Here is a 15,754-nt window from a genome sequence, read left to right as displayed (position 1 = left end):
TCCCCCTGAGGAGTTGCTCTGCAGCGTATACAACTGTGCAGATGAAATGTCTCCCAGGACAGGGCACCCAGTAGCTTTAGTAGTTGTCGCCAGGACTTTCTTCTTCTTCTTTTTAATCTGTTTGTAAGAGGCGCCATATGCACCATCAGCATAAAGCTCTGCTCTCATTGGTTGCTCTGCCTTCCACTGTAGACTGTGAGGATCCCTGTATTTGCTATTTGCTACAGTGGATTGCCTTTGTCTTTGGCATTTTGATGGCTTTTGCCACTGAGACTATATAATTAGCAATAATGAAGGAGGACCCAGGTTGGTCAAGAGGGCTGGAATAAACTGAATGTGATCAGTTTAGGGCAGCTTGCTACGTTTTTCCATTTTAATATGAAATTCACTTTTTGAGCTTCCTGAGTTCTCTTATAGCTGGTCTGGTGGCTCAGGGAAAGTGTGGCTCCTTGTCTGCTGCTCCTCCCAGCACAGCACCCTGGCAGTTGGTGGCAAACCTGGTGCTGCAGCCAAAGCACCTTCACATGGACCACAGTTTTTTTTTTTCTTTATACCTCTCTGGATCTTTTTACTTGTTATGATAAGCATATACTTCTTAAATTAAAGAAAAAAAATTGCATAACACCTCTGAAAATAAAAATAAGCGGTATGATTTCAAATAAAACAGGTCTAAATAATAAAAGAATACACAGTTTTATGCTTTAAGGTATTCCACAAGGCTACTGTTCAGCAGTCATTTCAGGATGTGGTGCTAATAATGAATGCAAGGGGAACTGAGACCTATTTGTTACCACGAAACATATTTTCTTCCACTTCCCTCTCTTTCTGGGTATTAGAGAAATCATTTTGCTTCATTGTTATAAGACATAAATGCCTAATATCTCTTTAATTTATTCTCTCTCCTTTCTCATGCTAAGTGCTTGCAGTAACAGATCTTATGGCTTATGTTTCTTACTCTAAAAACCTGCCTTGTATTGGTAACAGGAGGCTCAAAAAACTTTATACACTTTAGCCCTGTAATTCTACTTTTACTAATCTATTCTAAGGAAATAGTCTGACACAAAAAGAAGGTTAGGCTCAAGAAGACATTTGCTGCATTTTTTTTAAAATAATTAAAAGTAGTCATAACTTATAATCACCACTCTGGACTTAATGTGTCTGCTCTAAAAGCTTAATTATAAGCTTAATCTAATTCAACCTATCTGTATAGCTCATTTGAACAACTGAAACACAGAGACCACAGAATAAGAAAGAGATCCTTTAATTCTATATAGATTATTGTAAGGCCTGGAAACTCCTAGAGTATATTAACCAGATAATCAAAAAGTTTTGGCAAAATCCCCTGAGGGAGGGGAGAAAGAATATGGAACTATTAAACCTTACCATTAGAGAATCCCCTGATACTGTGTTAAACTTTAGGGACACCCAAATCAATAGGCCATGCCCTCGATCATGAGGCTTATTCTTGTGAATCTTATGTAGGTAGCGGAGGAGCTTAGACTACCTATAGGCATGCCTACGAGTTACTTCTGGAGGACCTCTTTTGTTGCTCAGATATGGCCTCAGTCTCTCTAAGCCCAACTCTGCAAGTGAAAACATTGCCCTCCCCCCTAAATGGGACATGACATCCAGGGGTGAAAGTCTCCCTGGCAGTGTGGGAGAGGACTCCCAGGGATGAATCCAGACCTGGCATCATGGGATCAAAAATTACATCCTGACCAAATGTAGTAAAAGAAGTGTAATTAATGAAGTATCAGTGGTAGAGAGAGTTCAAATAGAATCAAGAGGCTACTCTGGAGGCTGCTCTTACGCAAGCTTCAGTTAGACCTTGCTACCTATCATAACCTGCCAACCCCAACCAGGACCATTCCAGCCTATCCTAAAGAATATTTAGGGCAATTTATAAGATTCCACAGGGGTTCTAGGTACTAGAGTAACTTGCCAGAAGCCTACAGTCTCCAGATGGGTCCCTGGTCCAGGTAAGTCCTGACACCTAGCCCAGCCTCTCCAGAACATCAGATAGTTCCATCTTCCTACCCCATATTAGTGACAGAGCCTTCCAATATCAAAAATTTAGAATTGCCATAGCACGAAGAACCCCAGTGAGAGGTATGGAAAGATCAAAGGTGATGGTGGAATTACACACAGAAGATAGGACTTAACAAATGAATATGAATGCTGAATCATTAAATTTTTATCTCTTTGGTCTCCAGTATTTTAGAGAAGCTAGAAGTAAAAACCTAAAATTATGAAATTGTAACCCAAGTTAAAGTCTGAAATATATTCTACAATTAATTGTTGTGCTGTGCTTGGAAATTTATAGCTTTTTTGTATATATGTTATTGTTCATAAAAAAAGAAGGAAAAGAAGCCCATTGTGATGATAAAAAAGTGTTTAAGCCCTCTAGCCTCCTATAATGTGGAGCAGCTAGAAGGAGAAATATGAGAGGATCATATCGTAGCCCATGACAAACTCTGGGATCTATCCTGTAACCACTTTTTGAAGAGTGCTTTGAAAACTATTGCTTTTTTATTTCTTTGTTTTGTACATATGTTATACTATACAATAAAAAGAGTTTTTTAAAATAAAGTAGTCATAACTTAATCTTCCCACATTAAAAGATTGTTAACTGAATTCAATGATGAAACATTATTCAGCAATTAAAGACTCATTAAGAACATCTTGTAATTGCCTAAGGATTTTAGTGTAAATTGATATAGCTTGACCTGTGACTAATGAGTCATTTTATATTCTCTGATGTTTTCTAGTGTTTTGCTGTACGCTCTCTGGGATGGGTAGAAATGGCAGAGGAAGACCTCGCTCCTGGGAAAAGTAGTGTTGCTGTTAATAACTGCATCAGGCAACTTTCTTACTGCAAAAACGACATCCGAGATACAGTTGGCATTTGGGGAGAGGTAAGTGATAGGTGTAAATAAATGGCAGGCTTCTTTACATGCCAGTTGTGTTTTATGAAACCTCAGCCCTCCATGAGATGTGGTACTGAGAGGCTCTGAAGGTATTTATTGGGTGCATTTTCCCATAAAGGCGGGTAGTGTGGCCATGTTGCGCCCATGTAATTTATTTGTCAGTATCACCAGATCTGGGGCCCTGTTGAGATAACAGCTTCTTAACCTGATATCCCCAAATCCCTAGAGAATCCATGGATGGAATTTAAGTCCCCCAAAACCCCCTAAGCTTGCATGCAAAATTGGACCTACCAGTCATAAGGGCAGTGCTTGGGGAAGAAGGCCCATAGCATTATATTTTCAAAGGGAAATATGATCACCTTCTATCTCCCAACACATATTGCAAAAAAAATTACCCCTACTCTAAATATTGGCAGATTATCCCCTTATAAAACTCTCTTATTTATTCACAGTCTGAAAATCAACATTATATAGGAGTTGCAGTGTTGATACCTAAATAGTCTTTCTCATATTCAACAGAGAAATTCCATTTTCAAATGTTAGCTGAGATAATTTCATAAAGGAAAGTGATAATTTTTATACAAATTTGGTATTGTTTACTTATGTCAGATGGGGAAAGCATGGGAAAGAAAGGAGGAAGAATTTTCTCATTTCCAAGAAAAGCCCTTTGTATTTTTAGAGTTTGACTTTACCTTCCTCTCACTGCAATACTCACCATCCTTTACCCAAATACCAAAGCTTATCCTTTCCCTGCAAATTAAATTATCCACCTGTCTCTTCTCTCCTTCAGTCAATATGCTATTTCTCCAAAGGGACGAATCTCTGCTAGGATTTAGAAGGAAGATTTGTGTAATTTATACTAATGTGTGAGTGACTGAGGGATACCACCAAATATCTGCCTTTTTAGAAGAGCTTGCTAAGACTGTAAAGGAATCTGTGATAGGTGAGATTCTTATAGCAAGGAAGATCTTGGGAAGAGGGGCAGCCATACCTGGGAATCTGTTATCCCATCCCATCTGGTTAATGCCTAAAGCATTGTTCTCAGCTCTTTCTTCTCCTTTGAAACCAAAATATCTCAAGGCAGTATTTCTAGTTCATAGTATATAAAGTTTGGCTCAGCACTTAAGATAATGAACTATAACTTTTTGTGTGTTCCACCATACATAGCACAATTCCTTAAATGTGTGTGGAATGGTTGACTTAAAATGAAGACATGACTTCCAGGATTTTCTTTAGTTGACATCTGCGTTGGCATTAGCTATTGGAGTAATAAATGCCAGTTAACGAGGATTCACAATCTGTACCCTCTGTGTGTTAATGAAAAGACTGCAAGGATATATATGGAAAGGCATGCACTTCCTAAAATAAACTTAGCAGGATCCATGATTTGTTATCATTCAGAGATACTCCACACTCAGCCATATATTCTTATTTAAAATTACAAGCTGACATTTGTCACTGCCTCTGTCTAGTAATGGAAAGATTGACATAGAGGTAACTGATGAAAAGGATATCTGTCACTTTCAGGAGGACCAGTTGTGATTTCTAGGGTGTATCAGCCCAAAGTATATGTGTTACCCAGCTTGGTGAGGGTGGGGCTTGGCCTCATTGTGAACCACATCCTACAAAGCACGTTGAACATACTAGATGATGATGTCAACCAAAACGAAACCTTTCTGTTGCTACCTGCAAGGTGTTTGCCACAAAGCAGCAGCCACATGGAATGGTGCTGGGGACCCCATATGAAAACTGTACTGGAAGCCCACTCATCAGTGGGTTTGGCTGAAGATCTTTTTTAGGCTACTCAGTGCTTAGTTAGGGGTGGGAAGGGACAAAGAGTACGAGAAGGAGGAGGCACCAAAAATTCCAAAACAGTGCTTAGTTATCCCAAAGCACATTGGCTAATTGACCCCTGGGAGCTCAGCTCTCAGGCTCCCAGCTCTTTGGAGCTCAGGGATTATGCAGCTCCTAAGTTCTGCTGAATGGAGAACTCAATTCAAGGCTGGAGGAAAGAAGTCCAGCCTTTAGTTGAAGTGTGGTGTGGGTGGGCTACAACCCATCATCATAGCTTGGCTCTTGCTTTGGCTCTGCCAGCCTTAGTCACTGACCAGTTACCCAGCCTCTGTGAGGTGTTGGGAAACTGAATCTCTCCCAGGACCTGTGCTGCAATCTTAGTTAATCTGGAAACTGGATAATTAAGAGTTGACTCTTTGCCCAGTGACCAGACAAGCTATGTCCAGCTGAAGTGTCCTCAGAGGGGGTTCCTGCTGTGCAGTAAGTGGAATGAGCTACAGTTTCTCAGCAAAGGCATTTGGAGGTGCTATGGGTCTGAGGCAGCTGTGCAAACTGTTGCTTTAGGCTTCATGAAGTCTGCTCAACTACAACAGTCTGAACAAATTGTGTTTTCTGCTGGTGCTTCCCAAAGGGCTTTACTGCGCTTTGGGAAGATTTCAGATCATCCTGAAGCTCAACTGAAGACACTGGCCACATAGCTCAAACATTCCCCAGCAGAGGCAGTAACATACCCATCTGGGCCATGCATAAAATTCAGAGCTTGCTTTCACCCGAGAACCTTTGATGGGAACCTAAAAGATCATTCTCAAAAACTATATCAAAGAGCAGTTTATGTGTCCTACTTTGTCATTTGAAGACCTCCTACTGTCTTAATTTCCTAGGGCTGGCATAACAAAGTATCTCAAGCTGAATGGCTTAAAATAACAGAAATTCATTCTCTCAGAGTTCTGCTGTCTCAAAGTCCAAAATCAATGTGTCGACAGGGTTGTTGATTCTTTCTTGGGACCTCAGTGGGATAATCTGTTCCTGTCTTCTGTTGGTTTCCAACACTCCTTGAGGTTCCTTGACTTGTGGCAACAGAACTCCAGTTTCTGCCTCAATCTTCACATGGCCTTCTCCTCTGTGTGCCTGTGTCCAGTTTTCACTCTAACTCTTATAAGAATACCAGTCATAATTGGATTAGGGCCTACCCTAATCCACAGTGACCTCATTATACCTGCAGGAGACCCTATTTCTAAATACGGCCACATTTACAGGGGTTAGGAGTTGAACATATACTTGGGGGGACACAGTTCAACTCACAAGACCTGCTAAGAAGCTGTACTATTCCTGCCAGCAAGACCTCCTAAGCTTCAATTCCAGAACATCTGGACTGACAGTGATCTTCATGAGAGTCAATCTTTCAGCCATATGACAAATACTAATAATTTCATAAAATTATGCCTAAGGAATTGCAAGGGGAATAAAGTTGAATAGTCTAGTGTTCCTGCTCTCAATGAGTCAACATATGTAGGGAGAAGGGCACCAAAGTTGAGAACCTGAATAGCAGTGCAAGAGCTGAGATACCCAGCTCCCCTGTATTGGTATTTATTACCACATCTCCCATGTGGCAAAAGAGTTCTGTGTCAGATCCTGAGTAAGTTACTTAACCTTCTAGCCTCAGTTTCTCCCTCTGCCAATCAGAGGTAATGACAAACCAAGCTGTCATGGGGAAGTGTAGTGATTTTAGAATCCAAGGCACCTTAAGCATTGAGAATTGCACATAATCTCTGAGATGTAACAGTCATTTAAATATTAGCTGTTGTTAGTATCAAGAAATGTCATGATGCCGTGCCTGCTATTTGCCAGCTAAATATGAAGTGCTGTGAAAGCTGAGAAGAGGCAGACATTGTGGATCTATAAAGGCCATTGTGGGAATGGTGGATAGGGTCTGGCCAGAGAGGAAGGAACAGAGAAAGAAGGTTGATGGAAGTATGATGGCCATGGAGATAGTAAAATCCCAGATGTCTCCATGGAACCCACCATTAGATTTTGCTTTTAACTTAAAGTAAAATTTCAAAAATGTAAATAATTAAAAAGAGCTGACTAGAAAGCAGGGTGGGGACACATTTCTGTGGGCTGGGAGAGGGAAATTGGGTATGTGAAAGATTTATGACTGTTTGAGTCAGGAGAAAGTATTTCTTGCTTGGGAAAACACATTACAGACCCAAGGGGTTGCTTCTTTTGATCATTGAAATGACATCTCTTGATAACCATGAGTACCGTAAGGACCTCTAGCCTGCTGAGACAGCATGTTTTCTCGTTGAACCCCAGGGGAAAGACATGTACCTGGTCCTGGAGAACGACCTGCTCAGCTTGGTGGACCCGATGGACCGCACGGTGCTCCACTCCCAGCCCATTGTGAGCATTCGCGTGTGGGGCGTGGGCCGCGACAACGGCCGGTGAGTGCCCCGCGGTGGGAAGCTTTAGGCTCCTTCTCAAATGCTCCAGTTTTGTCTTAACCCAGAAGTGTGGTCTTTAGTCATTATTACACTCGTTGAATATGAAGCTTGACAGTAGACTCTGTTTAGAAATATGAAAAGTAAAAATGCGTTTATATTTTCCCTGCCTCATACTCCCTCCAAGTTTCTTCCCTTTTGGTTTCTGTGCTGAAAACCTTTTGGCACCTCTGCATCCTGACTTCAAGTACTGACTATTTCTCCTCCTGACCATCTTCATCATTCATCTCTGTTCCCAATTAACCAGACTCTCTGAACTCCTTTTTCCCTCTTCTCTGCAGTTTATTTTAATCCTCCATTTCATTCAGTGGGGTCTCAGCTATTTCAGGTGCCCCCAATTTGTATTTTCTTCACAGAGGACTTGCTTAAAGGATGAAGTTGTACAGTCTTTAATCACAAGCCATAAATAATTAAATCATGATTATCAAGACATTTGGGGGTTTGGGGCTATCTAAGTTTAAGGATTCAAATGGATGAGATTTGTTTATGATTTAATAATATTTTTAATACTTAAAGCATCAATATTGTTTAGACATTCCATTCAATATGTATTTTTCTGAAATTCCATTGAAACTTTGTTATTTGCATCAAATGATATTTACTTAGATGTGTTGTGAACTTTTTTCCTCAAGCATGAATGGGAATAAGAATGCTTGATTTTCAAGTACATTTTCTAGCAAATAATGTGACAATGATCATAAATATCACACTTGGACCATGGTTAAATAATTGGACTACAGTTGAATGTATTAAATCTGAATTTATAATTGATCTTTGGCAATTCTCAGGGTACCTGGAGATCTCCTAGCATTTATGGAATGAGCTATAGGTGATAGTACTTATTGCTTAGCTAAAAATAAACAAGAGCATCGCAGCAGTAGGCAGAATTCCCAGATGACTGAGAGACAGTCTTCCTGGGCTTGTGGTTCCAGGCTAGGCCTTTCTGGTGTGCTGGACTGTGCAGTCCTTCCCTGGGGCTTCTGCCTTGGTGTATCACAGCCTTTATCTACCAGTGTTGGATGGATATTAGCAGATTTGATTGTCCTTTCCTGCCCTCTCTCCCCCAATCTTTATGTTTCTTTATTAGAGCGAGGTTCCTGACTGATACTACAGTGATATGCTTACTAAATATAGAGACATGTGCTGAAAAATTACCTACTATCAATCTAAACAGGTTTTGTTGTACTTTGCCCCTTGATAGGTTAGTTCCATTTATAAAGTTTTATATGTCAAAAGGTTTGAATTTGACCAGGCTGTCCATTAATTCATCTCTGAAAATCTTAAGTGTCATTGATTGTTAGCTACTATATCTTATAGCATTAAAAGCTTATGTATTAGGTAGCTTCTCAAAATGTTACATGTGTAGTGGCATTTAGGAGGCCAGGCAGTCTATCATCTCACCCAGATAAGTCTCATTGGAGATGGTTTTGTAGATAGCTGGTACTTGAGGCAAAAAAGTAATCCTGACCTGTTTCTGACCAACATGGACTCTGTGAGAGCCTGTCTTTTTTACCACATTTTAGTGTCAGTGAAGACATCCCAGCAATTGCCCTATGTGTAACTTGTCATTAGAGCACCAGGTCTGGCTTATGGTGATGGCAGGCACTGTTTTGATTATTATAGCCAGATAAATAAGGGCCCATTTTTAAAACAGATGCCAATTAAAGATTGAAAAAATAAGGGTACAGTCCTCAAATAACTGAGTTTTGAGCGATCCAATATCCCCAATGATGTGAATATTTTCAGAAACTGATGGCAAATTGTACCCAAAATGTTTCCCAGCTGTGGGGACATTAGTACATTGACTCAGATGCCTTTACCTAATCCACATAGCTCTAAGGTCATACTATAAAGTGTATATCAAAAAATTTGGAGGTAGCCGAGCCGCCCGACCTCCTTCCCCCCTCTCTTTCTCCGCCGGCCCGCTGCGCGGCGCCCACGCCCCGCAGCAGCCGAGCCGCCCGACCTCCTTCCCCCCTCTCTTTCTCCGCCGGCCCGCCGCGCGGCGCCCACGCCCCGCAGCAGCCGAGCCGCCCGACCTCCTTCTCCCCCCTCCTCCCCCTCCTGCTCCAGCTGCTCTCCAACCACCACGGTGCCCTCTTCCCCCGCCTTCACTGTGCTCCTCCGCCACCAGCCTCGACAGCCTTGCCGCCCTCACCTTTCCTCCTCCAGAACAGCTACTGGGGGAGTGGAGATAATACAGAGCAGCTCCCGGAGCCACGAGGGAGATCAAAGGGACAGCGTACCCCATCCTGGAACGGCTGACTATCTGGGAGAACCAGCTCCGGTGAGATCACCAAGGGGCACGGGCTTTCCTGGGTGGGACGGCAAGCGACCGGAGTCCCTCCCTTCCACCTTCCCAGGCCAGCTGGTAGAATTGGACAGGCGGTCCCCTTAGGCCGCGGCGGCTGGTGCCCCCACCACACGAGGCCCCCCGGAACAACTGAGATAGTTGGGTCGGAAATCCCCAGACTGCGGAGAACAGTGACCGGGGGATCCCTTCCAAACACGTGACTCCCCTGTCGGCTGGGAACAGTGCACTCTCCCGGGCTGCGACAGCTGGCGCCCTCCCGCCACGCTTGGTGCCCCGGGCCGACTAGCTAATTTGGCCGGACGCTCTCCTGTGCTGCGACGACCGGCGACCCTCCCCGCATTCGGAACCCCAGGCCGGCTGGCATTCTTCCAAGACGCTTCGGCTGCCGAACCTCCCCTACGGCGAGAATTTTCCAGAGTTAAAGGACCTACAGCAACTTTCACTGGTGGAACCCACAGACAAACGTGTGCCATGAGCGCCACCTACTGGGCAGGATAAGAAAAACAGAACCAAGAGATTGCACAGAAAAATCTTTCAACCTGTGGGGTCGAACACCCGGGGAAATCTGACTAAATGCCCAGACGCCAGCAGAAGATAACGGATCACGCTCAGAAAATTGAACATATGGCCCAGTCAAACGAAGAAACCAATAGTTCAAATGAGATACAGGAGCTGAAACAACTAATGGTGAATATACGAACAGAAATGGAAAACCTCTTCAAAAACGAAATCGATAAATTGAGGGAGGACATGAAGAAGACATGGGCTGAACATAAAGAAGAAATAGAAAAACTGAAAAAACAAATCACAGAACTTATGGAAGTGAAAGATAAAGTAGAAAAGATGGAAAAAACAATGGATACCTACAATGACAGATTTAAAGAAACAGAAGATAGAATTAGTGATTTGGAGGATGAAACATCTGAATTCCAAAAAGAAACAGAAACTATCCGGAAAAGAATGGAAAAATTTGAACAAGGTATCAGGGAACTCAAGGACAATGTGAACTGTACAAATATACGTGTAGTGGGTATCCCAGAAGGAGAAGAGAAGGGAAAAGGAGGAGAAAAACTAATGGAAGAAATTATCACTGAAAATTTCCCAACTCTTATGAAAGACCTAAAATTACAGATCCAAGAAGTGCAGCGCACCCCAAAGAGATTAGACACAAATAGGCGTTCCCCAAGACACCTACTAGTCAGAATGTCAGAGGTCAAAGAGAAAGAGAGGATCTTGAAGGCAGCGAGAGAAAAACAATCCGTCACATACAAGGGAAACCCAATAAGACTATGTGTAGATTTCAGGCAGAAACCATGGAAGCTAGAAGACAGTGGGATGATATATTTAAGTTACTAAAAGAGAAAAACTGCCAGCCAAGACTCCTATATCCAGCAAAATTGTCCTTCAAAAATGAGGGAGAAATTAAAACATTCTCAGACAAAAAGTCACTAAGAGAATTTGTGACCAAGAGACCAGCTCTGCAAGAAATACTAAAGGAAGCACTAGAGTCAGATACAAAAAGACAGAAGAGAGAGACATGGAGAAAAGTGTAGAAAGAAGGAAAGTCAGATATGATATATATAATACAAAAGGCAAAATGGTAGAGGAAAATATTATCCAAACAGTAATAACTCTAAATGTCAATGGACTGAATTCCCCAATTAAAAGACATAGACTGGCAGAATGGATTAAAAAACAGGATCCTTCTATATGCTGTCTACAGGAAACACATCTTAGACCCAAAGATAAATATAGGTTGAAAGTGAAAGGTTGGGAAAAGATATTTCATGCAAACAACAACCAGAAAAGAGCAGGAGTGGCTATACTAATATCCAACAAATTAGACTTCAAATGTAAAACAGTTAAAAGAGACAAAGAAGGACACTATATACTAATAAAAGGAACAATTAAACAAGAAGACATAACAATCATAAATATTTACGCACCGAACCAGAATGCCCCAAAATACGTGAGGAATACACTGCAAACACTGAAAAGGGAAATAGACACATATACCATAATAGTTGGAGACTTCAATTCACCACTCTCATCAATGGGCAGAACATCTACACAGAGGATCAATAAAGAAATAGAGAATCAATATAGTAATAGAGAATATTACTATAAATGAACTTGACTTAACAGACATTTATAGGACATTACATCCCACAACAGCAGGATACACCTTTTTTTCAAGTGCTCATGGATCATTCTCAAAGATAGACCATATGCTGGGTCACAAAGCAAGTCTTAGCAAATTTAAAAATATTGAAATCATACACAACACTTTCTCGGATCATAAAGGAATGAAGTTGGAAATCAATAATAGGCGGAGTGCCAGAAAATTCATAAATACATGGAGGCTCAACAACACACTCTTAAGCAACAAGTGGGTCAAAGAAGAAATTGCAAGAGAAATTAGTAAATACCTAGAGGCAAATGAAAATGAAGACACAACATATCAAAACCTATGGGACGCAGCAAAGGCAGTGCTAAGAGGGAAATTTATTGCCCTAAATGCCTTTATCAGAAAAGAAGAAAAGGCAAAAATGCAGGAATTAACTGTCCACTTGGAAGAACTGGAGAAAGAACAGCAAACTAATCCCAAAGCAAGCAAAAGGAAAGAAATAACAAAGATTAGAGCAGAAATAAATGAAATTGAAAACATGAAAACAATAGAGAAAATCAATAAGACCAGAAGTTGGTTCTATGAGAAAATCAACAAGATTGATGGGCCCTTAGCAAGATTGACAAAAAGAAGAAGAGAGAGGATGCAAATAAATAAGATTAGAAATGAAAGAGGAGACATAACTACTGACCTCACAGAAATAAAGGAGGTAATAACAGGATACTATGAACAACTTTACGCTAATAAATACAACAATTTAGAAGAAATGGACAGGTTCCTGGAAAGACATGAACAACCAACTTTGACTCAAGAAGAAACAGACGACCTCAACAAACCAATCACAAGTAAAGAGATTGAATTAGTTATTCAAAAGCTCCCTAAAAAGAAAAGTCCAGGACCAGACGGCTTCACATGTGAATTCTATCAAACATTCCAGAAAGAATTAGTACCTACTCTCCTCAAACTCTTCAACATAATCGAAGTGGAGGGAAAACTACCTAATTCATTCTATGAAGCCAACATCACCCTCATACCAAAACCAGGCAAAGATATTACAAAAAAAGAAAACTACAGGCCAATCTCTCTAATGAATATAGATGCAAAAATCCTCAATAAAATTCTAGCAAATCGTATCCAACAACACATTAAAAGAATTATACATCATGACCAAGTAGGATTCATCCCAGGTATGCAAGGATGGTTCAACATAAGAAAATCAATTAATGTAATACACCATATCAACAAATCAAAGCAGAAAAATCACATGATGCAGAGAAGGCATTTGACAAGATTCAACATCCTTTCCTGCTGAAAACACTTCAAAAGATAGGAATACAAGGGAACTTCCTTAAAATGATAGAGGGAATATATGAAAAACCCACAGCTAATATCATCCTCAATGGGGAAAAATTGAAAACTTTCCCCCTAAGATCAGGAACAAGACAAGGATGTCCACTATCACCACTATTATTCAACATTGTGTTGGAAGTTCTAGCCAGAGCAATTAGGCAAGAAAAAGAAATACAAGGCATCAAAATTGGAAAGGAAGAAGTAAAACTATCACTGTTTGCAGACGATATGATACTATACGTAGAAAACCCAGAAAAATCCACAACAAAATTACTAGAGCTAATAAATGAGTACAGCACAGTAGCAGGCTACAAGATCAACATTCAAAAATCTGTAGCTTTTCTATACACTAGTAATGAACAAGCTGAGGCGGAAATCAAGAAACGAATCCCATTTACAATCGCAACTAAAAGAATAAAATACCTAGGAATAAATTTAACCAAAGAGACAAAAAACCTATATAAAGAAAACTACAAAAAACTGTTAAAAGAAATCACAGAAGACCTAAATAGATGGAAGGGCATACCGTGTTCATGGATTGGAAGACTAAATATAGTTAAGATGTCAATCCTACCTAAATTGATTTACAGATTCAATGCAATACCAATCAAAATCCCAACAACTTATTTTTCAGAAATAGAAAAACCAATAAGCAAATTTATCTGGAAGGGCAGGGTGCCCCGAATTGCTAAAAACATCTTGAGGAAAAAAAACGAAGCTGGAGGTCTCGCGCTGCCTGACTTTAAGGCATATTATGAAGCCACAGTGGTCAAAACAGCATGGTATTGGCATAAAGATAGATATATCGACCAATGGAATCGAATAGAGTGCTCAGATATAGACCCTCTCATCTATGGACATTTGATCTTTGATAAGGCAGTCAAGCCAACTCACCTGGGACAGAACAGTCTCTTCAATAAATGGTGCCTAGAGAACTGGATATCCATATGCAAAAGAATGAAAGAAGACCCATCTCTCACACCCTATACAAAAGTTAACTCAAAATGGATCAAAGATCTAAACATTAGGTCTAAGACCATAAAACAGTTAGAGGAAAATGTTGGGAGATATCTTATGGATCTTACAACTGGAGGTGATTTTATGGACCTTAAACCTAAAGCAAGAACACTGAAGAAAGAAATAAATAAATGGGAGCTCCTCAAAATTAAACACTTTTGTGCATCAGAGAACTTCATCAAGAAAGTAGAAAGACAGCCTACACAATGGGAGACAATATTTGGAAACGACATATCAGATAAAGGTCTAGTATCCAGAATTTATAAAGAGATTATTCAACTCAACAACAAAAAGACAGCCAACCCAATTACAAAATGGGAAAAAGACTTAAACAGACACCTACCAGAAGAAGAAATACGGATGGCCAAGAGGCACATGAAGAGATGCTCAATGTCCCTGGCCATTAGAGAAATGCAAATCAAAACCACAATGAGATATCATCTCACACCCACCAGAATGGCCATTATCAACAAAACAGAAAATGACAAGTGCTGGAGAGGATGCGGAGAAAGAGGCACACTTATTCACTGTTGGTGGGAATGTCAAAGGGTGCAACCACTGTGGAAGGCAGTTTGGCGGTTCCTCAAAAAGCTGAATATAGAATTGCCATACGACCCAGCAATACCATTGCTAGGTATCTACTCAAAGGACTTAAGGGCAAAGACACAAACGGACATTTGCACACCAATGTTTATAGCAGCGTTATTTACAATTGCAAAGAGATGGAAACAGCCAAAATCTCCATCAACAGAAGAGTGGCTAAACAAACTGTGGTATATACATACGATGGAATATTATGCAGCTTTAAGACAAGATAAACTTATGAACCATGTAATAACATGGATGGACCTAGAGAATATTATGCTGAGTGAATCCAGCCAAAAACTAAAGGACAAACACTGTATGGTCCCACTGATGTGAACGGACATACGAGAATAAACTTGAAATATGTCATTGGTAACAGAGTTCAGCAGGAGTTAGAAACAGGGTAAGACAATGGGTAATTGAAGCTGAAGGGATACAGACTGTGCAACAGGACTAGATACAAAAACTCAAAAATGGACAGCACAATAATACCTAATTGTAAAGTAATCATGTTAAAATACTGAATGAAGCTGCATCTGAGCTATAGGGTTTTTTTTGTTTTTGTTTGCTTGTTGGTTTGTTTGATGTTGTTGTTTTTTACTATTACTACTACTTTTATTTCTTTTCTTTATATTAACATTTTATATCTTTTTCTGTTGTGTTGCTAGTTCCTCTAAACTGATGCAAATGTACTAAGAAACAATGATCATGCATCTATGTGATGATGTTAAGAATTACTGAGTGCATATGTAGAATGGTATGATTTCTAAATGTTGTGTTAATTTCTTTTTTTTTCTTTCCGTTAATAAAAAAATAAAAAATAAAAAAAAAAAAACAATTAAAGACCAAGAATCTCAAAACATACAATGTGAAAATAAAGAATGCATAAAATGCTAAAAAAAAAAAAAAAATTTGGAGGTAGAGTGACAAAATTTGATGATGATGTGTTAAATCACACTTAAAATGTCTTAAATATATCTGTTCTGAGAGAAAAACATCAAATTCTTTGTGTACACATTTAGTTTTATTGTAACAAAGCAACTTATAGACTGTTAACATTTAAAACTGAGCATCATCTTTCCTTTCCAGTGAAACGAAGAGAAAATTTAAAAATAAACAGGAACAAAATTGGCAATAGAGA

At 40.0% G+C, this 15,754-nt stretch overlaps 1 protein-coding gene across 18 annotated transcripts in view; it reads left to right on the top strand.

Moving 5' to 3' along the window:
- The window catches only part of APBB2 (amyloid beta precursor protein binding family B member 2), a 452,510-nt gene that overhangs the window by 354,247 nt on the left and 82,509 nt on the right, over positions 1-15,754 (top strand). For all 18 annotated transcript variants that reach the window (XM_077136712.1, XM_077136716.1, XM_077136715.1 and 15 more), the window contains 2 exons: positions 2,769-2,915; positions 7,035-7,162. In XM_077136712.1, coding sequence (XP_076992827.1) covers positions 2,769-2,915; positions 7,035-7,162 — 275 coding nt within the window. The remainder of the gene's footprint in view (positions 1-2,768; positions 2,916-7,034; positions 7,163-15,754) is intronic.

This window comes from Tamandua tetradactyla, chromosome 19, assembly GCF_023851605.1.
Source record: "Tamandua tetradactyla isolate mTamTet1 chromosome 19, mTamTet1.pri, whole genome shotgun sequence".
NCBI classification, from domain to species: domain Eukaryota; kingdom Metazoa; phylum Chordata; class Mammalia; order Pilosa; family Myrmecophagidae; genus Tamandua; species Tamandua tetradactyla.
Note: the sequence above shows the minus strand (reverse complement) of the source record. Positions and strands in the feature narration are given on the sequence as shown.